The 23,605-nt window shown below is 44.9% G+C and overlaps 1 protein-coding gene across 1 annotated transcript in view; it reads right to left on the reverse strand.

Annotated features, from left to right (window-relative positions):
• LOC144129753 (uncharacterized) overlaps nt 1–23,605 on the reverse strand; it is a 96,332-nt gene that overhangs the window by 42,476 nt on the left and 30,251 nt on the right. The window contains exons 7-12 of the mRNA XM_077663832.1: nt 21,869–21,931; nt 18,619–18,684; nt 18,491–18,559; nt 12,853–12,956; nt 9,472–9,572; nt 5,664–5,785 (exon numbers count right to left, since the gene is read on the reverse strand). Coding sequence (XP_077519958.1) covers nt 5,664–5,785; nt 9,472–9,572; nt 12,853–12,956; nt 18,491–18,559; nt 18,619–18,684; nt 21,869–21,931 — 525 coding nt within the window. The remainder of the gene's footprint in view (nt 1–5,663; nt 5,786–9,471; nt 9,573–12,852; nt 12,957–18,490; nt 18,560–18,618; nt 18,685–21,868; nt 21,932–23,605) is intronic.

Raw genomic sequence — 23,605 nt, forward strand, 5'->3', positions numbered from 1 at the left:
GCTGCTGGGGTGCTAGGAGCGGGGCCCGGTCCCAGAGCTGTTTTCTTTATTTTTTTCTGGTGCCCCGCGTGTACGAGTTGAGGGGGGAAGCGGAGGAGCGCAATTTTTAATCGTCTATATCTTCGGTGTTATTGATGATAGCTCAAAAATTCTTGCGTTGGGGCGACGAGTAATGAAATGCCTATCTCTCGTCCGCTGTATGTAGCCTCAATTAACTTATTGCTTAGTCCCTTAAGTAATGAGCGGAGGAGGGGGCCAAAGGAATGAAAGCTGTGATGCGAAAGGCGCGGGGAAGGGGGAGGAAGGGAGAGGGTTATGGCTGTTAGTCACGTTGTCGCACTGTGGGGAGGCGGTCAATGGCGACTTTTTTTCGTTGAGTTGAAGAGCGAAGTCCCCCGTCCATCGCCTGTGAAAGGTGGAAGAAGTTGTCAGAGGTGGAAGAAGTCTGAAGTCGGAGAGACTGCCCAATAGAATGGTCTCAGGACGACTCCGATTCATCGCAATTCGTGCCTGAGTTGCAGACAGTAAGCGATCCCCACGTCCTCTGTTTCCACACCAGGCAATTTGAAAGCATTTAAAATGAAGTGCAAAACCACCAGGAATTTTCGGTTCGCCCTTGGTCGTGATTAAGGAGGATGTTTCCTGCCGTTTGGCGATGGGTGGAACCTCTATACCGTATTATGGTTCTAAATCAGTCTGCTGCTGCTCGTGAACTGCTCCGCCGCCGTCAGTGCTGTTCGTTCTTTGGTCATTCCTTAGCGTCTCTGCTCTTACGAGTTGCGTGATGACTTTCTGAAAACCTTATACAAAGAAAAAAAGTACGCATAGATAGCAACACTGAGGAACTTCAGACACCGAACCACAGAAAAAAGAATGTCGGCACACGACGGGACAAGTAACTGAAATATTTGCAATAACTCCATTGAATTGGCACTGTTAATCTTTAATCTATGTAGCATGTTGTTAATGATCGATACGTCAATTTTACTAAAATGTATGTTAATAATTTATTAAGTTATTCATTTTTATTTCTTTCAGATACTCCTTCCTTGATACAAGGCTACAAAATTAGAAACATTACTGTCAAAAACTGAAGCACATACAAAAAGAAACAGAAGTACGTATATACAGGCTCAGGAACTACAACAACAAGTTAGTCTAATTCACAAGGGTCAATTAAGTTGATCTTGAAATAACTACAACATTTTCTAATTCGCAACATGGAGTGCGCGATTGGTGCACTCCCTGATCGATGAGAAGTGACACATTTAAAATAGCACTCAAGTTCAATGCCATTATTGGTGTTAAAAGAACGGCGACTTTTTGCCAATCTCTGGTTTCTAAACCACGAAGCTGGCATCTCAAGCTGGGCCACACTTGACAGCTTGGCTCTCCCCGGGGACGGTGCTCTGAACCAACAGTCACTCCTCCAGCGCATCCACCAGTATTTCTGTGGCGAGGAAGTCGCACGCCAGCTGTGCTTGTCTACGTGCCCGCCTACGCCTGCGCTGTCGCTCACTCCCAACCTCAAGCGTGTCATCGAGGAGCAGGTCGCTGAATTCCTGCCACCTCCTCCTCAGCCACCCTTGATCGCGGCTCCTCTTACGTACGCCGATGCCGTGGTGCGGTCGCGGCCCTCCCCTGCTGCCCCTGTCTACAGGCCACCAACCCGACAGTTAGAACCCCAGCGACCTGCAACCCCACCTTACCGTCCGGTTGCCCGCCCCCGGCCGCAGCCACTCATCCCCTGGCGCACACAAGACAACCGCCATATTTGCTACACCTGTGGCGTCGCTGCCCACGTGGCTCGTTTGTATCGCAGACGTGACAACTGTCCCTACGATTATAGGCGTGAACCGACGTTCGACCTTCCGCCGTCGTCTTCGCCTGCGTCACACGAGCCGCCTCCAGATCCTTCTTCTCCTAGTTACCATCTCCAGTCCCACCGCTCGCCGTCTCCTGGCGGCGTTCCCGTTCTCCGATGCTTCGCAGCCAACCCGCCGTACACGAGGAAAACTAACGGCCGCAGTTCCGGAGGCAAGAACTGGGTCACCAGCGACTCGCTCAAAACCTGTTTCTGTACCTGCCAATATCATTACCGTGTTCGTTGAGGTAGTCGCCTTCGAAGCACTTGTTCACACTGGCGCAGCCTTTTCCGTTCTCAGTCACACCCTCTATCGCAGACTCAAGAAAGTGACGACGCCGCTTGCTTCCTGCCATTTCTCCCCTTACCGCCAGCGCTCAGGAAATTCGACCATTAGCCGCCTGCACCCCCCCGACTGCTTATCGAGAATGTTCCTTACACAATAGAGTTCATCTTCCTTGCCCGCTCATCTCACAACGTCATCCTTGGTTGGGACTTCCTCTCCACACATCACGCCATTATTGACTGCGCTCTTCAGTGACTCTTCCTTGGACGTACCCGGTGCTGCTACCGCTACCGCATCATAAGTGTAGACAAGTTATATGAATTTCGCCTATTACAGTCAATCTACTTTTCCTCCCCTGAAGTTACTAACCTTCTAAAGTCCTTGGCATCCTTACAGCGACAAAATATTAGCGTGCAAACAAGAAATGTTGATGCGTGGGCAGTTCCTCATTTTCGTACATTTCATAAATATCAGTCACTTACCCATAACCTCCCTACAATACTAAACAAATATAGACACACAGTGGGTTTGAACAAAAAACAATTACATTCCTGTTTTGTGCAGTTGTGATCCATTAATTTTTGTTTGCTGTTTCCGCGTATGTGCTTTTCAGTTGTTTTATTTTGGTTTCAGTTCATTACTGGTAGCTTTATGTGATTGACATCATTCTTACCTGTCACAGTAACTGTTTTATTATTTCCCTATTACTGTCTACCTATGTACTATTCATCTATTATGTTTCTATTCTTTACGCTGCTGCCTTGTAATGGTCTCTTGGGCCTCGTCAAGCTTTTGTGTAGCTTTTAGGCCAAGAGACCATCCAGTTGTCTTCTGGAAATAAAGATGTACTGTACTGTACTGTGATCGTCTCAGAGGACACGGAAGTTCCGCCTTTCTCTTCAGTGCTGGTGCCTCTTTCTTGTGGTGCTGTCTCCGACGCAACTGTAGTTTATGCGCCCTCTTTACGGTGCACTGACGGGAAATCGGTTTTGCTACCTCATGCCGTGTTGAGAGTTCTTTGTGGCTCAAGCGGTATTTATGGGTCCAACGCGTTCTCCTGCCCTACCACTTAACTCTGTGGCCAATCGCCTGGTAGTGTGGCCTTGCTCGATCTCGCCTCAGACCGTACTACGACACCGCCGTCGTCATATCGCCCTAGACCACCAAGATGGCGCCTTTTCGCCCGGGGGAAGTTGTAAGACTGGCGTTCGACTCCGTAATCTTCAGCGGCTGGCGCTTAAAGAAGACAAAGAGAAGCGCTGAACGCTGCGACCCCCGTGCGTACTCTGGACTGACCGCTGGCGGTGGTCTGTACCTGGATTCTACCGCTAGCTGTTCTCGACGCAGCGCCTTGCAAGACGTTACTTATTACAAATGTCGTGTTATGAGATGCCATGAGGGCATCTTGGACAATTCTTGGAAACACCATGCATGCACATGTGTTGGCACATGTGTTGTTCTCGAGCGATGACAACTTAACCTTTTGTATACTCTCAGCTGCCACATAAAATTTTTAAACGAATAAGTAGGCAAATTTTGTTAACAATTCAGTTCAGTACGTCTACTATATTCTAAAGTTATGATATGAAGGCTTCTCCACTCCCGTCACTTAGTATACTGCTTCCCCAGTAATCATTCATTGTATCATCTAGGTCTATAAATCAGCACGAAAGAAAGTCATGTGTTGTTCACTGCTTGGCATATTTATTTCGTCATTTATTATGCGATATTTTAATGTTTAATAGTTTCATTTATGGTGCTGCGAGGGTTTCGTTACGAATTTGACTTTTTTGCTACGGTCTCTTGGTTGTGCCAGTAGGCACAAGGGAAAACAATAGAAGATCAAGATGGTTCAGAAATGATTATTGCGGAACGACGGACAAAGAAGAGTGCAGGAAAGACTAGACGGGCGTTGTAGGGTGGTCGTTGCGCTAAAACGATATTGAACGACAACCACCTCACCTAATCCTCATTACTGTTGCCGAAATCAAGTTGCCCATTAGAAAATCTGAAGCCCTCAAACGCACACGTAGGCAGCGGCGAGTGCAGGAAGTGGACTGAACGGTGGCGGGGTTAAGAATGGCTGTCGCTCTCAGCCGTGCAAAATTCGGGGATGACGACAAACTCTCTGAATTCCATGCCATCATTTTCTAGCACTGCTGCGGAGCCTACGGAGCTGAAATACGGCCCGTCTTCCTACACACAATTGAACTTTTTAGTTCCCCCTAAGACATAGTACATTTTGAGTATTCGTTTTTGTGGGCATATTTATAATGCAATTGCCAGTTTCAACGTCGGAAGTCAAGGAACGAACAGTTTTCTAGATTACAAAAAAAATTGCTAGAAACATCTAGATATAAGAAACTTCAATAGGCGGCGCCAGATTCTCCACTAACGGTATGCACCGCAGAGAGAGCAGCAAGCATGGAGGGAGAATTTTTCCCCCATGGCACTACGTCATGAGGCCAGTCAGACCGTTATGCAGCCAAAATATTTGATGGAATGACATTGTTGTGGTCGCTCCACCCCCGTAGCTTTCCTATAAATATCAAAAAAGCTGTCGCCAGGTATAGTGAAGGCCTTTATGACGCCTATGTCAACCTCGAGCACCCAAGAAAAGAGTGGACTGGGCTACAAGCATTCGAGGGCAATATGGTCGCTCCTCGTTCGACAAAGGAAGAGACAACACCGCGTGCCGGTGGCTTTCAACAGAGAACATGAAAAGACTAATCCAAGAAAGCATCTTGGCAGTATCCTTGCTGCTCTGCGTTTCTCAGTATTTTGTGCTCAACTGTTAGTCCCTGATCCATGCATTTTGATCATCCATGTAAAATATTAGCAAATAATTAAACTGGAGCAGACCGAGAAACAAATGCCAATAACATTTCATTTTATTTTGCACATCAGCCATTTATTTGTGCCCCTTTTTTCGAGATTCCTTGCAAAATAAGCTAGCTTCGAAGACATGCAGACTGATTAGTACGCAGGGTATTAGCAGATCAATAGCACAGTGCACTTTTTTTAACAAATGGCAGAAAGAACACCACGTTTTTTGACATTTATTATCTCATTGTTCTTTCAGATAATCTGAACTGACGAGGCTATACATTAACTTCTTGCCCCTCTAGACCTAATTGCCAGTGGCCGCTTGTGTGATTGTATGGTTTATAGCTTTGAAGACATGCAGACTGCTTATTCCCAAGGATTCTACGAGAGCTACAGGGCATATTTATTTTTCTTAACCAATGACAAAAAGAACAGCAAGGTTTTTAGCATTTATAATGCTATTTCTTTTCCAAAATCACAGTAGACGGCTCTGCCCACTACGTACTTGCCCCTTCAGAACAAATCGCCAGTGGCTGCTTGCGTTATTGTATCATTTGACCGCATCATTCATTCTACAGTTTCCTGTTATGCGCTGCCAGCTCTGAATTTATATGTGTACGGCACATTAATCCAAATAAAAGCTTTGATCGACCTTCCCCCTCCACAGAGACCGGTCAGTACACTTACCATTTCCATCTTGTGGCCCACAAGCGCCCAGGCTTTGTAGTCCAACTCGACCCCGTAGCAACCCATGACGCCCGGATTCACGAACAGGCTGTCAGTGTCGGCGAGCGCAAGCTGGATTTGAGCTGCACGTGAATCGGAGCTGTCAGCTTGAGTTTCGGCTCCTTAAATGTTGCATGCAACGGCACTCCTGGTGACGTACCAGCGTGTATTCAAATATGATCGCATCATTGTGCGAATTCCAGCCACTTAACATTTGGTAAGGCACAGCGCTTTTTTCTGCCTCAAACACAGACAAATGAAGAAAATGCCGCTCAGAATGACTGAAAAAAGTGAATGGCATAACTATTTTAAAAGCAGTTTCGACCACAGGTTTTGTAGAAAAAAGTGCGAGACATATCTACCACACTGAATCAGTATCCAGAACTCAAACGTGGTACGTATTCGTGCCGCTGTGCTTTCGACATATAAAACAATTTGAGTATAAGTGCAGATCGCTTTAAGATCTGTGATGAGCAGCTCTTTGATGGAATGACTCAGAAGTTGAAACCTGTTTTTAAGGCGAAAGCTTTACTATCCCCATTACATGAGATTTCGTCGGCGACCGCCTTTGTTGTTGCGGCCTAGAGAGGGTCCTAAAAAGATGGCGTCGCAACAGCAGTCGTCTCGCCACCGAAGCGGCGTGTGCGACGACGGCATGCACAACACATTCCAGGTGCATAACTTTCGCACAATGTTGCATCCTAACTCATCAAATCTGTGCCTGATTACCAATGCGTTGCCTTCGGTCTCATATTATATATCACTTAGGTGTCCCACTGTGGGTAATAACTAAGCTCTCTGCCATGGCTACACTCAGGAGAAGCATGTGTCGTATACTTATGGAGGACATTCTGAGTGGCCCAGACGACCTTCCCTCTGCTTTCAGCCGCAGTGAAGCGTCCACGAGCACGCAAGGTGAGCTCAGCCTTGCCGCGTGGTGTTGAAGTAACACCAGCGCCGACATCAACGCTTAGCCAGCACATGAGCCACTGCACCCTTTTCAGCGCTCCGGCCGTTCTCAGCCGTAAAGAGGAAAAAGCAGACACACATGAGAAGCCCCCAGGCTGCGTCGTAGCTTTGGATACGGCTGACGTGGAACTCCGGACTGGAGGGGCTCTGTGTAGAAACTTTCGCTGCAAACTGACAGACGCTTCGGGTACAATGAGTGAAAGCACCACCTTCCTCGCCAAAGAATTAGAAGAACGATGCCGCCATGCATGACGTTGCATCGATTGTGCGTGTTTTGGGAGGCTTAGGGCGTGTGCCTTATGGTATGAGAATTGTGATGGCACACACATTAGTATTTTATAGTGCAGCGCGCTTGCGATCTGTCCCTTGAGAGATTCAGTGCTCTATTCAACCTATCGCACATTTCTAGCTCCAGCCTCCCGCACATGCACAACGTTCCCAACAAGAGGCTCGATCCCTCGCAGCTGGTTTCATCTCATCCCCGCACGTTTAACCCTCGAAGGTGGCTATGAAACAAGTGTGTATATAACGATCTTTGTTGCAGACAAATTTAGCATCCTTTATATCGTAAATAGGTGCTTTTTTAGGCCAACTAGGGAACGCAGCAAATATATTTGCGCGAAACAGTTAGTATGGTGGCAGGTTGTCCACCATTTTTGCTGAATCATGTTTGGCACTAGCATTAATGTCATTTTTTTTTAACATCTCGCATCAAGTGCTCCTTCCAGAAGAAAAGAATCCCCAATTCCTCAGATAGATGTCAATTTCACTAATCCTGGTATTTTGTTCATGCGCTTTCATCTCATTTGGACAGTTTGAAGGAAATATACCATGCGCGTAAAAAAAACATTGTTGAATTTCAATGGAAAACCAATCATTTTGCTATATTGAGAGTGCAAATACTTGTCTTTTAATCGATTTTTAAAAATGGCGCTTGAAAGCGTAATATCTAAAGTCTCGAAGGTACAAGGCGCAGGAGTAGGCAGGAAGAACAAAGAAGAATCTTCGAGTCATGCACCAACTTGTCCAGCAGTCGATTTTTCTGAACTATCTGAAGTCGCCGGTGACGATTTGGTCGCGGATTGTGCACTCTTCGTATATTATGTCTTTGCTTTGCATAGCGCCGCTTGTGTTGTTAGCCTTGCCATACAATCCCGCACGTCCTATTTGTAACGCCCCCCTTAGCCATTTCTCCGCATGAGCGGCGAGGTACTAATAAATGAGGTACTAACTCAGCACCTCTAGCACGTGTGAGATTGCGAACGCCCGGAACAGGCTTTATTGCCACCCGCGGCAATGACGTTCGCGACGAAGACGACGATGGGAGGTGGTGATGAATATAGACAAATGAGAATTAGGGTCACGCATACAATGCTTACAATATAAATAATCTCTTCCTTCTCCTTTTTATCTCGTTCCTCATCTTTTCTCTTTCGCTTTCCATCCGGAAGACGGAACGAGGTGCGGAGATCATATCGGCTGTACAATGACGCCAACGCCTTCCTCATTACGAGGAAACTAGGCGTATGAACCTAACTTTGGAAAATTACGATCTCAGGCATCCTCTAATCATTCAGTAGTGTGTCGTTTCTAAGCTACACAAGGCGGTCCACGGGCACACGAGTGCCCATGAACCTTGCCAACGAGTCGTCTGTTCACCGTAGCTTGTCTTCTGCACCAGTACTAGTGCACATCTCAGCACATGTCAACGCAGGGCATTTGGCCCAGTGCCCTGGCTAGCAAGAGCTGAAGTTCTCTTTTTGGAAACGTTTTTTCTCGTCCGTTAGAACGCGACAGCTGCTCTGCTCTTTTAGGACAGAACAACCGTAACCGGCATTCTTTCAAACGAGTGCAGATATTGGCGATTCCGGGGATGCCATTTCAGAAGTTGTGACCCAGAGAGGTATCGCCAGCAATACTGCCTACAGGTTAAGTGCGATGGTGGTAAATGAACGTTTGAAGAACATAATCAGTGATCGCATCACTGCCGTTATCTGTCAGCTTCACTGCTGACATGACAGGCATAATTGTCGTGGTATTTCGTGCCTTGTTCGAGTAGATCTCTTTAGGTTCCTTGGTACGTGCTGGCCCAATGCTTTCATCCTAATGAGCCCCCATTCTTCTATTTTTGGACCGATGTAGCCTGGGCAGGGCCCATGTAGGTTCTGCAAGTCGGGCCAGCATTGGTTTCTGGTTCGATCGCCGACTAGTCTAGTCAATATTACATGACAAATTGAGGAAACTCTGTGCCGCGAACGTTTGTTTGGCGTTTAGCTGGTGCAATGAGGCCCGTCAAGTGAACCAGCCAATACCTTGGACATCGGCGGAAACTTTCACTGCTACTACTGCGGATCGGCCTGGATAGGCAAGATATGCAGGAATTCTTTTGCAAGCTCCAAAACTCCCTCAACTCACGAGGAATCCTGCTGCAGGGTATGCTGTAAAGCGCTAACAATTTCACGACATTTTACGCCCGAAGAACTGTTTCCGTCACACCTTCGAGTCATTTACTGCAATGTGCCGGTTGTGGCAAAAGGAGCAGTAAGCATCTTTCGCAAGTCCCGTTATTAGATAAAAAACAGTATCCACGCAGGCAGCATTGAGCGCACAGCATAATTTCACGAAGTGTTTTTAGGAAATCACAGTGCATATGCCATCAGCTGCAGTTCCGCCGGCTTCCTTATCTGTGACAACTGCGGGACCGAGAGCAGGCGCAGCTACCTGCTTAATACTAAAAGAATGGAGTCATCGTAGCCCCTGTAAGTGTTGCCAGGATTAGAGGAACGATTGTGATTCTTACGATTAGAAGCATCCAGCCAGGTCACAATGAAGCCGTCAGGTGTCTTGAGCTTCAGAGCGCTGCTGATGGCGTTAGTGGCGACTAGCACTGGGATTTCCTTCCTGTAACAAGGAAGACAAGTTAGAGTCCCGAAAATATCATTTGGTCATGAAACTCAATTCAAAAGAGAACTATTCAATTAAGTGTTCAAAGTCAAAAGGCAGATGACGGTCTGCAGAAAATCCCCTCGCGAAAAATTTTACGCACAGTGGCGTTATTATAAGAAAGTTGGAATGACTTGCAGCCTCCGTGTGCGCACTCATTAGCCTGGTCGGTGCTCCAAGCTCATTCCCTATGCCGCACCACTTGTGCATACCTATTTAAAATACGCCATGAAGATCATAAATAAATTCAGCTCGGCAGAGCGTGTTAAAAAGAATACCCAAATCGCACTGCAATTCTAAATATCTATCTCTTGCGACTTTCTTAGCAAATCGTGGGGTTGCACAAGCCGAATTGCTTTAGACATTCTGGAGGTTAAGTCTTATGAAACCTGAGCGGGCGAGGCTATCATGTGCGCAACAGAGGGCTAAAATAAACACAAGGACACTTAGTTTCTTTATGTGTCGACAATAGTATAACATTAGAAGCTGTTTAAGCCTTTGCTGGAAGGTACGGGGGGGGGCTTGCGAGACCCAGGTTGCTCTTCCTGAGCAACCTGTTCCCCAGTTCTTCCTGTGCACCACCCGGTATGGCTTACCGGTGGAGGCTTCATACAGACGAGCCTGTTCCGGTGACCTCACTTCCCTGTGGCCAATGTGCATTCTCCAGTGTGATGGCGTCACTTTCGGACTGATAACGTCACTGATGTGTTTATGACGTTACGTCCCTCCAGTCAATGAGATTTCTCTGCGGGGGTGATGTCATTGATGACGTCACTCTGTGAATCCAATGCTATTTATGAACTCTCATGACGTCACTGCCCGCCAGAATTTAGAGATTTTTCCTAACGACGCTGAACGGCGTTGAGTTATTACTCCGGTGAAGGCTCTATGCTTTCGTCTAATATCTAATATGCGTACATATCATAAAAGAAATAAAAATTCAGAAATACATTTCTGTTAAAACTTTTACTTGATTCGCAACAAAGCATATGAAAAATATAGAACTTTTTTTTTACTTAAAATAATTAGGGGTCAAAGAAAAGGTATAATACGGGTGCACATGAGCGTACGAGAGGCATATCTAAAGGCACTGGAAATATTTATTGAGGTTTCACAGTGACTACAGTCCTTCACAGGAAGGTACTAAGATAATAACAGGGGCACATGTCATAATAGGAGATACAACTGTCCATTACAATTCGCTGCGTGCTTCCGGTGTGGTATTTAAGAGAACATGGTAGGAAAAAGTTCGGGGTAAAAGACAGTGGAGAACACCTCAGCAATCTCTGATTTCATGATGACGTTACTTTACTAAGTAATTCAGGAGCCCAATTGGGAAGTATGATTGTAGATTTAAGTAGTAAAAGGCAGAAAGGGGGGCATAAAATTAATATGAATATATTTAAAGTAATGTTTGAAAGTCTGGTAAGGAACACAACAGCTTACGACCAACCTCGAAGCATTGGAAGTGGCAAGGAAACACATCTACTTAGGTTAGCCGGTGAGGTAGTCTCCAAGTTAATTCAACCTCGTGATCCTTCCTTTGGCACTGCATCGCCTCTAATGATTGTGTACGTACGATAATCTGCAGTTTACTTTTGAGACTATATAAAATGCTTTGGTTTTCTGCTGATTAAGTTTAACACTCAATGATCGTTCTGCTTTGCCTAAGTCCTATGTTGTGCTTTACAAATCATGCCCTGAGTTACTCTGCGGCGCAGTGTCAGCAGCGAACAGCATATTGCTAAGGTATTCTTCCTTAACTTTCATCGCCTGCTCTTCACTACACAGATCTCTGAATACCTCTCCTAACCATGCCCTGAGTAGAACTAGAGCGATGGAGTCTCCCTGATGACACCTTTCGTTATTGAGATTTTTTCACTTTCGCTGTTGATGTCTATGGCATCGGCGCAGGTGCTAATATTAAGCGGGTTTTATAACCAATGCCTCCTACAACCTGGTTCTGTAATGCCTCCATCACTACTGAGGTTTAGGCCGAGTCGAATGGTTTCTCGCAATTTATGAAGGCTATGTATATAGGCTATGGGGTAAGACCGGATTAATTGAAGGGATATGAGAGAGCAATTTCTCTTGTAATGGACGTTTTAGGGTGATTATGATTGAGGATAAAACCATTTTCACGCAAGCGCCACAAATAAAAGGCAGCTGTGCTCTAGTTACGCGGAGAGGTTCCCTGAATCGCCCTTATTATGAGTACATGTGTTAAGATACCCGGCTTTCTTTCATTCGATCACACAAAGCTTGGGCAGCAGAAACAGCAGAATTTTCCACTAAACACTTCGAGAGACGCACGTTACAAGTTCTCGGAGTTCTGATGCCGCATACAAGTGCAGGTAGTAGGACTGCCATCCAGCCACGTTTCTCGCAAATTTTCTGTGTGGAAAATGAAGTCCTGTTTTGTGTCGCACATTAAAAGTCACACAAACTTCCAGGACGTGTTCTCTACAAACTTTTCCGCCTACCTCTCCGGCGAGTGCGCAGACACTTCTATTTGCCGCTCAGGTGGAATGTCGCTCTTTGGAGAAAGTTTCAGCGGAATAAACATCTAATATCGGTGTTAGACGTAAAACAGCGCGGAATATGAGGCAAGCGCAACGCTAACATTTGTCGAACACACTAATCGGTTGCAAATAGTGGTGCCGATTTGCGCGAGAGCAAAAATGTTAGAGATCACTGCGGCTACCTGCAATGGAGCAATGTGAAAGCATTGTCGCCTCCTCGACACTCGTCGCCTCTCTTTGCCCCTCTTTTAGTACATTAACGTTTGCTTCTAATTAATTAGCTAATCAGTCTATGTCAAACTTTTTTCGTTTAATTATCACTCATAAAACACATTTAAATCCATTTCAAACTTTATTTTAACTTCTTTGCCTATTTTTTCACTATTTTGCCATCCATGGCTGTTTTCCCATCCAGTCACTATATCGACGTCTGCGCTATTTCGACGTTTTTCAACAGTATTGGCTCGAATCAACTACTCATCCTATTGACGCCCAATATTTTGCGCATCATCCTTCCATCATCCTCTATCGATCACAATCATTCGTTAATACTACCTCTTCTCGGAATGTCAGAATCGCTGCGGGCACAATTTGTTGACACGCTTTGGTGACGCGACCCCGTCGACATAGTCTAGAAATGCTTTCGCATTAATAATCCACCCCCTACTGTGGCGCTAGCTTGAATGTGTTACAAGCAGACACACTTGGGCACTTACGGCTCCTTCCATGTCAGCGTCTTTTCTGCCCCGAATGTCCTCACCAGCTTGACCGTTTGGAAGCCAGCCGCCATGAATGCCTGAAGATTCTCCATGGGCAAGGCCTGGAAGAAAAACTCTAGTCACAATGCGCTTTTCTAGGTTCCAGTGATGACGAGCAGCGCTTATTTAACTCTATATTACGCCTTATTACTTCCTCTCGATTTGAGGCAGTGACAGTTATCACTATGGTGATTTGTCTATATTCCAAGTCTCTTAATCAAAAGATTTTCTTCACTCCCTAACCAAACAGACAAGATTCGCAGCAAAAATAAAAGGCACACAGAAGGCAAGGAACAAAAAACACAGGACTGTGCGGCGCTTGTTTGCTCATTTGTCTTGTGTGTGTGTTTTATTTATGCTGCTAATCTTGAACGCATTATGAATAGCAACCAACTAGCCCAATCCACCGTGCTACTAACCAAAACAGCTCCCTCGCTTTCCTCCGCAAATTCCTTAGAGTCGCTTAGCATAGTTTCACTTCCCTCGGGAAGCTGATGTGGCAGAGCATATAAAAATGACTGAAAATGAAGTCCGACACAGTTGAGCCTGTCGCCTGAAGCGTATGTGACAAATTCATGGAAACCTCAAGTCACGCTCCTGAAGCAACGATGCAGCTAACGCTGAAAATGTCCCCATAAAACTGGCCACCTGTGAGTTTTTGTAGCTTTAGTCCACCGGTCGCCTCTTGCAACTAATGTCCCCTGATGATGCTTAACGTAGCACTGACATCGAGATCGACAACATTAGGGACGAACAAACTAGTGTCACTCAAGCAGAACAGTAGATTAGAGAACAGATTAGATTTAATTTCTTCCTAGAGTACTCGGCACATGTGAGAAATTTACGCAATGTAAGGCTTAATGTCCCAAATCTGCGTATGAGTTATGAAAGACGCGGTTGTGGACGGCTGTGAATTAATTTAGACCACAAGGGGTTCTTTTAACGTACGCTGAAATCGCATAGCATACGAACATTTTTGCATTTTGCCTCATTCGAAATGTCGCCGCTGCGGCCTGGAATTGCATACGTCATCTTTATACAAAGCTGCCGAACACCATTGGTGCTAAGCCACCGTGGCGGCCTTTAATGCCTTGTGTTCTGGTGGATTTTATGGGTAGACGCGGCCAGCGTTCTCACGCTGAAACCATAACACTAACATGTACGCGTAAAAGCAGTACGGTAATGAAGTGAGCGCCTCATTGAATACGACAAAGTAACGATATTTGCAAATTTTCGGAGAATGCTAACCGGCGCTAGTGACTGAAAGCGCTGGGTGCTCACAGATGCGAGGTGGTGTTTTTCGGCGTGTAGAAACTGTCAGTGATAAATATTATGGCTACATTAGGAAGGGAGCTAGGAGGTGCACGGTAGGGTGCATAAGCATTGTCAACTGTTTACTTGTCGCGGTGATGCCCTTTGACGTCCTCTGCCATTTAGAGAGACCTTTGCTCAACGTCTAATTTATGGTATGCTACGGCTATTTACGAATTTATTATACCCAATTTGCACACAATAATAAAGGCTTTAATAGCCTAGGAAGCTTTTCCGCGTATCAAGGGTGACGGAAATGGTACAAACGTTCCTTCCAGCAGCTAGGTGACGTTTTTAAGTTCACACTCTGCTGCTTTGTAAACAATGCAATGTTCTGCGTTTTGAGCTAAAGGCGTTTCGAGCTAAAGAAGCTTTTTGTGGCATACTAATACCAGTGATGGCGGTCGTCAAGACACACTCTAATCATTTAAGTAGAAGAGGCATTATGTAAATTCAAATACCTTTCTTCAACTATTACAGATAGGCACCCGGTGGAAATTAGACGTTGTAGCGGGCCTTTCATGATAACCATGTCGGATTTTATAATTTGGACACCCGAGTAACTTGAGCGCTATGACTCGACAAAGCTTGGCTATTTCGACTAGTTACGTGCACTGGAAGGGTTACATTGATCTGCATGCCTTTCGAAAGCGCAGGTATTTTGGCACGATGTAGCCATATTTTGTCGAGCCACAGCGGCGACAGAAATCGCGTTTTCGAAATTCTAAAAAATGATATCGCTATTACAATACGGCCATCTACAAAGCTCCAATTGAGTCAGGTGCCCATCGGTAACAGTTCAAAATTACTAATATTAGTTAATTACTTTGCTTGTTGAAATGATTCGCCTGTTTTTTGACGTTCACCAGCACGTTCACCGGCAGTTTTCCTGTTGCCATGAAACTTGCCAGGGTGGTCGTAATTTTTAAAAAGGGTGACAGAAATAACGTAAGTAATTATAGGCCAATATCCGTTTTGCCCTTGTTCTCTAAGGGGCTTGAAAGTGTGATTCATTTCCGTGTTCATAATTTCCTACAAAAACACTCTGTTATTAATGACTGCCAGTACGGGTTCACCAAGCATAGATCAACAGAACAGGCATTACTGGATCAAAAGGAGTATATATTAAGCAATATTGAATCCCAGAAGCTTACATTAGGAATTTTTGTAGACTTTCGTAAGGCATTTGATACGCTTAATTATTATACTCTGTTTGTAAAGCTTGAACATTACGGAATACGCGGTCATGCACTTAATCTTTTCAAATCATACATCTGCTCGCGATCACAATATGTTTCCATCAATAATTGCCATTCTGAAGTTCTACAAATTTCAAACGGTGTGCTCCAGGGAAGTCTTCTAGGTTCTATACTTTTTAATATATATGTAAACTACATAATAAACATAAGCAAAGAGATAAAATATATTATTTATGCTGACGACACCAGTTTATTCTGCTCCTCCGCAGATATGAAACAACTGACAGACACCGCGAACACAGCACTGGATAACTTGAGGGAATGGTCTTCATTGAATTCATTATCAGTAAACCGAGATAAAACAAAGGCAATAATATTTCATTCCAAGGGCAAGGTAGGCGCGAATCCTCCACCAATCCTTCTCAGCGGCACAGAACTACAATACGTCGAGGCATTCACCTCCCTTGGCATAGATTTTACTCCCACAATGTCATGGAATACTGACATTAGCAAGATATGCATCACCCTGTCTGAATTCATAGGTATCATCACTCGTAATAAACATATTTTGCCCGTGAAAACGAAGCTCGAGCTTTATTACGCTTTCTCCTTGTCATATATAGGTAATTGTTACTTGGTATGGGGAAATACTACTGTGTCAAATATACAAAAACTTTTTACACTGCAGAAAAAAATGCTACGGATCATTACAAATGCTTCCTTTGACGCCCCGACTCGCCCCATAAGACAAAGATATAAAATTATTCCGGTTAATAAGCTTTTTGACTACAGGTTTGCCTGCTTTTATAAAAAAATCACGGCACGAAATGACCCTTTTTTGAGCCGCATTGTTCCTCTTGCACCATATGCCACACCCTATGAAACTAGACACCATGGAATGTTTGCAATACCCAGATGCAGAACGAACTACGGTTCTGCGATGTTAAAATATATTCTTCCGAAATGTTTGAACACCCCTCTCTATAGCAATTTAACAAAAATGACTTCTTCTGCACTTAGGGAACTGTTCATTGACTAGGTTGTATTTTGCTACTCTGTTGAATGTTCTTACCTGTCATTTCTCTTTTTTTTTCTTCTTTCTCTAACAATGTCTAACAATGTATAATGACTCTCATGTGTAACTGTCTGCTAATGTTGCCAACTTCTACGAGTGACGAAGCTTGTCAAGCGGTCATTGCAAACCGCTTTTTTTTCGTCACCCACAGTTTTTGTAAGACAAAAGCTGAAATAAACTTGACTTGACAGTATTACTAAGCCCCAAAAAGCTTCTCTTTACTTCAAAATGCATAAATTTACAACTTAGTGATCCTCATCCGTGAAACACCTGGCACATGAACGCGCAGATATTGGTATCGTAACATACATCTAATTCGGGAGAGAGTGACATGTTTATTACGCTGGCTCGAATGCTGCTGGCGAGGGGGACGGCTTTCGCAGAACGTATTTTTTTTGTTCGTTTCAGCGCAGAATGCAATGCTGTGTGCTTCTACCGAGGTCCAAAGCCTTTACGTTGTAACCATGACGTGATTAACCCTGCACTGACATCCCTTATCTTGAGATCAATGGGAGAATGGAAATGTAGTTGGTGTATTTCTTCCATGCAGTTTGTAACTGCTGATCCCAGGCAGTGTTTCTGGGATCCGTGAAACTCGCTTGTCAAGCTATCATGTACGTCACTTTCGCAACTGCAGAATGAGGAGATGTAGCGGTATTGTGGCCGGTGTACTCGTGTCCCTGGAAGTGGGGAGCGCATGATCTGTGTGGAAGGTTTAGTGGTATCTTCTGTGGTCTGTCATAAACCACTAGCTTTGAAGCATACATGAAAAAGAAGCAAAACGTTTGCGCGCAGTTCCAAAAACTGTCACAAATGGGCATCTCGCACAACTGACCTTGGAAGGACTACACTGCGATAAATTACACCTTGCCCTTTTGTGAGCTTTGTCTATTTGGAGTGCCTGCAGATGCCTTGGCCATTACATGAGAACTATTTACAGCCTAACTCCATAAAAAACCTGCGACAAAGCGGAACCAGCCTACCTACTTCCGTATGCTACTTTCGTAGCGCGCCTATGTCAGCTTCGTGTGTGAAATAAAGCATGCAATAAGTACATTTCCGTATGAAGAATGAGGAGCCATTAACGGGCACTTGGCAAACACTGCACTCTTGATCTCGCACTTCACGTTCTTTTTCAGCTTTGCTTGTGTAAAGTGATACTTAACGCGCGCGAATAAAGCTCGCACATTACCGCGCCTTCAGCACTCGCGGCGCACCCCGACGATGGACCAATCATACGACCGATAGCTGCACTATTGAGCCTCTAGAATGGCTTGCCAGAATGCCCGTAGGCGTGTCCCCCTTCTCTCTTTGTCAAAGCACCACCATCTACGCTTACAAGAGTCGCGCTTGCGGGCGTAACGCCGCTCAACTGACATGAATCTGTGTGCGGCCGCCTTTTACGCCGCTCCCCGTCGAGGCTCACATCATCACATAAGGGCAGGCTCACGCTGTGCGGATGCTCCACGTCGGACACTGCGACCTTTCTGTGGTCAAGTGAACGCCTAGGAGTTTAGGGTCTGCTACAGACTTCTCCCTCATTTGTTTGGCAAAGAGGCTGGGTAATCATGGCGCCATGTGTTTTCTGTTATGACTGCCATGTAGGAGGATACCAAGATAGTGACCGGTAAAAGTGATGATCGTCTTCGCACACGTCAGAAGATCAAAAGGTCGATCAACTTCGAAGCAAGTCCAACTTGCGATTCCCACCATCTGCCCATTCACAGCTTCTTGGTTAATTTAAGCTTTGTAGTCAAGAGAATCCACGATATTAAGAAAATGTAAACAGGAACTTACAACATATTTCATCCTATCTTTGATGAGACCTTCCTTTCGAGCATTAATGTTTGTTTCCGTTACCTTAAAGCCGCCTCCTACAGTGAGCGCTGTTCTATTCTAAGAGCGCAGAAGTTGGCCTCGGCAGAATAAGCATTTTATTTACAAACAATCCAGCAGCTTCGTAATCGGCCGGTATCTAAAGGTGGCCACGACTATGAAAAGTGGTTCTTACCGGACCAAACAGATCAAGGGTGGCGTCATATGGGGTGGCGTCCGTGAACATATTCTCGCTGACATGTCTCTGCAATGAACGGCATACAATTAACACGAAACTCGGAGGTCAGATACGGCTAAGCCCACCTGTATTGCCTCCTTGGTGATGATGTCCCCGAGTGCGATGTGGGCCATGCGAAACGCCAGGAGTCTCTGCGTCCAGCATGACAGACAATGTTATTCTCTCTGCGAGCCTGCTTCAGCCGGCAGCCATTTAAAATGATAAGAAGCCTGTCGCACGGTTTTATTCTGGCGATAGTGCTGAGAAGTCGCAGGGAACGAGCTGGACACCGCAGTCGGAGGGAATACGAAACAGGCATGCGCAGCCCGTGCGTGCGGGAGCTGTAGGCACCGCTGGAAGAGCGCTGCTTTTCTATTTATCTAAAAGCTACCTAAGGTATATATAAAATTTGCCGAATTCTAAGGAATATTGTTGACATTTGCTCTGCAGCGCGACAAGCCTTAAATTTTATTACCTGTTAACCAGCAAAGAGGCCTAAATTTGCAGCTTAATTACCGCGTATGAGTTGGCGGGAATATCGAAACTAACGCAAAATAGGCGACGGCGATAGCGACCCATACTCTCGCCTGTCGATGGCAGTAGAGTGAATCCGCCTCGGCAGCCACTTGACACAACGACAGGATTTAAGAATAACAAGGGATTATTCTTATCAAGGCTGTGAAGAATGCAGGAGTGGTGGCGATCATTCGAGAACCCAGGAGTACAGTCGAAAGAACTCAGGATGAGGTGGCTGGAATCATAAAGGGAAGCTGCAAGCGATATCAGCCAACACCCTCTAGACTAGGCAAGGCCTCTCTGCTCCTCCTTGACGTCATCACACTACGACGGGCGCCGGAGTTCATGGTCTTCAGGAAGGGACGGTGCTGCGCGCTCGTTCGTTCTTGTGTAACTGCAGCGCTACGTGAAATCGTCCTTTGAAGATGTTGGCCCCGTGACTAAATGCTGGCATATAAGTATGACGTCATTTCCGGTACACAGTCCGCGGTCAATAGTTTTAAAAACTGAAAGTTAGCGGTTTCCGGATTTTGAATATATGTTGGATATTCAGATCTTTTACTATCGCCTAATATTGCCTGAAAGTCAGGACATTTTTTTTCTGCGGGGCATTGATATTCCGCTGTGCGTCCACATATATCTTTATTTTTGTGAATAGCTCGTTGCATGACGCGGACTTGGAAATTATTTTCGGGCAAAAATTGAACCGTGTGGTATATCACCTAGCGCCGACTGTTTGCTAGGAATCTGACTACTATTTCTAACCTTTCTCTCCCAAACAAACGCTCACCCTCCCTCCACAAACACACGCAAAAAAACATTGCCATAAGGTATGGCTCTCAGAACAGCTTACAGCTCCAGGCATGGCATCTGAACTGAGCGCCTGAGCAGATGCCTTTCTATTTGATAAAATTGAAGCAAGCTGTGTTACATAAAAATGATATGTTTATTAAGAAGTACTTGCAGCTGGGCTTGTTGTTGCGTATTCGTGAAAAGACATGAGAGTGCAAATGGCAACATGGCCGAGTAAGAGAACAGGACGAGCGCTGCACTTTCAACAGGATTTATTCTAGGAAGAGCGTTTATATAGCCTCTCCTCTTATCCATGCTCTTAATCGCAGGTGACATATATAGCCTCTGCCCTTATCCATGCTCTTAATCGCAGTAGACAATGTTTGTCAACAGCGATGCCTAATTATGGTCGATAGTGATCATTGATCCGGATCATGATGGAAATAACTAAAAAATAAGAATGGGGTGGAGCGCATATGGCATAGGTTCTCTCAGATCATGACTGGCAGTTTACCAATATCCCTCTAAAGAAAAGTGTAAAACAGCTGTATTTTACCAGTTCTCGACTACGAGGCAGAAACATGGAGGCTAACGAAAAAGGTTCAGCTTAAGTTAAGGACAACGCAGAGAGCCATGGAACGAAAGATGATTGGTGTAACGTTAAGAGACCGAAAGGGGCACAGTGGGTGAGGGAACAAACGCGGGTTAATGACATCCTAGTCGAAATCAAGAGAAAGAAATGGGCTTGTGCAGGGCATGTTATGCGAAGGCAAGATAACCGCTGGTCCTTAAATGTAAGCGAGTGGATTCCAACAGAAGTAGAGCGTAATAGGGGGCACAGAAGGTGAGGTGGGCGGATGAGATTAGGAAGTTTGTAGGCCTAGGGTGGGTGCCGCTGGCAAAGAACAGGATTTATTGGAGAGACATGGGAGAGGCCTTTGACCTGCAGTGGGTGCAGTCAGGCTGATGGTGATAATGATGCTGGACCTAGTCAATTTCAACCCCTTCTGCTTGCCGCAAATTTTCACAGGTATGAGCGTGTAGTTTCTTTCCTACCGTTTACGTAGTTTACTGCAGCTTTTTAAGCTTGACGGCGACTATCAGTCTCTATTGAGACTGCTACTTCTCACCACACCGTTAGAAACGCTTGCTTCTAGAACATGTAGACATTCTGTAGTTGTTATGCTATGCAGTTACTTATCCGACGAAGTTGCTGTACGCTATCTACTAACTCGTTTGCGGGGATACGGTTGGCGCAGCTTGCAAAATACAGGGTTAATTGGAGAGACATCGAAGAGACCTTTGTCCTGCAGTGGGTGTAGCCAGGCAGGTGGTGATGATGGTGATGAAGAATGGTTCCCAACCGAGCCTAGCAGCAAATATTCGTGAAGGCCTGAGCTTGTTTGCAAGTAACGTATTTCTGCGCATACTTTTTTCCTGAATTTACAAAATGCAAAGGATTACCTTTATTTCTGGGAGGATGCATACGGTAACTTGGCCAAATGTTTAGCTGGCCTGCGTGATGGCCGCGTTCTTCGTGCTCCTGCAGCTTATGACAGAGGAAACTTGCGAAGATATCACAGCTAATCATGGGCTCACTAAGCCCATGCCTAATAGAGCTTTCCACAACTTTACTTCGTCGAAAAGCGCAGGAGGATAAAAAGAGTGGTCGTCGCGCACGCCAGCTAAAAATTTGGCCGGCTGCATGTTTCCCTCTACGGCGATTAGGGTACGGCCACTAATTATTGTAGCATCGCGGGCGAAGAGTTTTATAGGGGATGGTCGCACGTTGCCTAAGCTCAAAAACATTGTAGGCATACTGGACGGACTATACTTCTAAACCATCTCGATTTTACGAAACGCCAACGGCACTCATTGACCACTGAGATCGATGATAGCGGGTAAGCTGCAGCCTGTGCAAAAAGCTAGCCGACAGACGCTCTCTTTACTAACACAGCTGAAACGCCACCCACCATGGGTTTCAAAGTTGAAATACAGAAATACAAATACAGTTGAGATACAGCTCACCTTGATATCATCAGTGGCGGTATTCGTCATGCATTTATCGATTTCTGGTTGAAAAGCAGCCACCTGCAGAAATTTAGGGAAAGCATCTTGTAGAAAGCTTCCCAAAGTTCGTGCCCCAGTGTAGTAGATTTCTTACTACACCTCAGGCTAGTGAAAGCAAATGTGAACAGTCAGAATAAGTATGACGCCCAACGCTTCATCGTATGGCTTTGGCTCATCGAGCAATGCACGACGTGGAGTGACCACGAAGGTCGGAGCGAAACTTCACTCAATTTTTTTGTAGCAATTAAGAAAGTATCTATAAAAGACCACTAGTATATGTCCAGTTTAGCGCAGTCAGGAACCGTCGACTTCAGAATATGAAAACTGAGCAAATACTACAGAGTTGACACTCACTAATAAAAATACCGAAAACAGGAAAATTTTCTTTATCCAACCTAAACAAAACCCGAGTTTTGAGCCAGTGTTAATGTAATGAGAAAGGCCTGTTCGTTTTTCTGGGACTCCAGATTGCGAATGCATGCGTCACGTTCAGGATTATAGATTTCGGCAATTATTTATCAAAATATAGCAAACTACCAGTATCTCAGGACTTTATTTTGATTGAATCAGGGAAGAGAATTTGGCTGGTGTGCTTAAGCGGTACTTTATACAAAGGGTTGTCCAAGGTTGCATAAGTAGAATAATTTATGTAGTTTTATCATGTATATGGTTTCACAGAAAAAAAATGACCTGCTTTTTTTATGGTTCTCGCTCGTCGTGACATTTATGAGAATCAGAAGGGGCATATTCTGAGTAATCGAGTTGTTTCGTCTTTTCGGAGCTGCGAGGTGCCCTCGATATTCATTGCAAACGTCGATATTTATTGCAAAGGTCCAGACGATTTTTTCTATTTATACTTCACTGGCGTGATACGCTGCACGCGTACAGACAGCAACAAGGAACTAAAAAACTTAAGCACAGGCTGCGTGCGAACAACATTTTCCACGAGAATTCTGTTTACGTTAACTGTTAAAGCAAAACACAAAAAATTGAAGTGTTAACACAACACGGCAACAAAATACAAACAAGTGGAATTATAGTAAGCCCGCTTAATGTAATGCCAAAGTCTGGGTCACTGGCTTCGCTCTAAATATCAGCAGGTTTGCTTCTCTTGTTGCGGACAGTAACCAGTGAAACGCAGTGATAACATTAATATTGCGTGAACTTCCACTAATACCTCAAAAATCACTCCGTTCGCGATATTTTTTATTATTTTTTTCTGTACACACTTTTTTCTCCCAGTCATATAACATAAGGGCCTTCAAAGGTGTCCATGAGAATGTGACCCACACTTTAAACTCGTGCAACGTAAATGTGATAATCCTGTTACGAAATTCAACCTATTTTTTGCAAGCCCACATATATTTCTGTGTGTCTGATTAGAAAGAAGCATACAGTCTGAGGCCACGAAATGCCTATGGGAATATTTATTATTATTAATATTTATATACCTCGCTGTCATGGCTAAGGTCTTGGGGAATCATCTTTTTCACACTGTGTCTTACGGTCTTATTAAGTTTCTATCCTGATTGATCGTCAGTTTGGCTTTGTTTCCAGGTGAGGTACGGTTGCGGTTAATGCATTTTCGGATGAACTATTGTAAGGATTGAATCAAAATATTTTGCAAAAGTTTGTCGCAGGACTTCAGCAAGAGAAATGCAGCCGCATAGACTTTGCTGCCACCATAATAAGAAT

Source organism: Amblyomma americanum, chromosome 4, assembly GCF_052857255.1.
Source record: "Amblyomma americanum isolate KBUSLIRL-KWMA chromosome 4, ASM5285725v1, whole genome shotgun sequence".
Taxonomy (NCBI): Eukaryota; Metazoa; Arthropoda; class Arachnida; order Ixodida; family Ixodidae; genus Amblyomma; species Amblyomma americanum.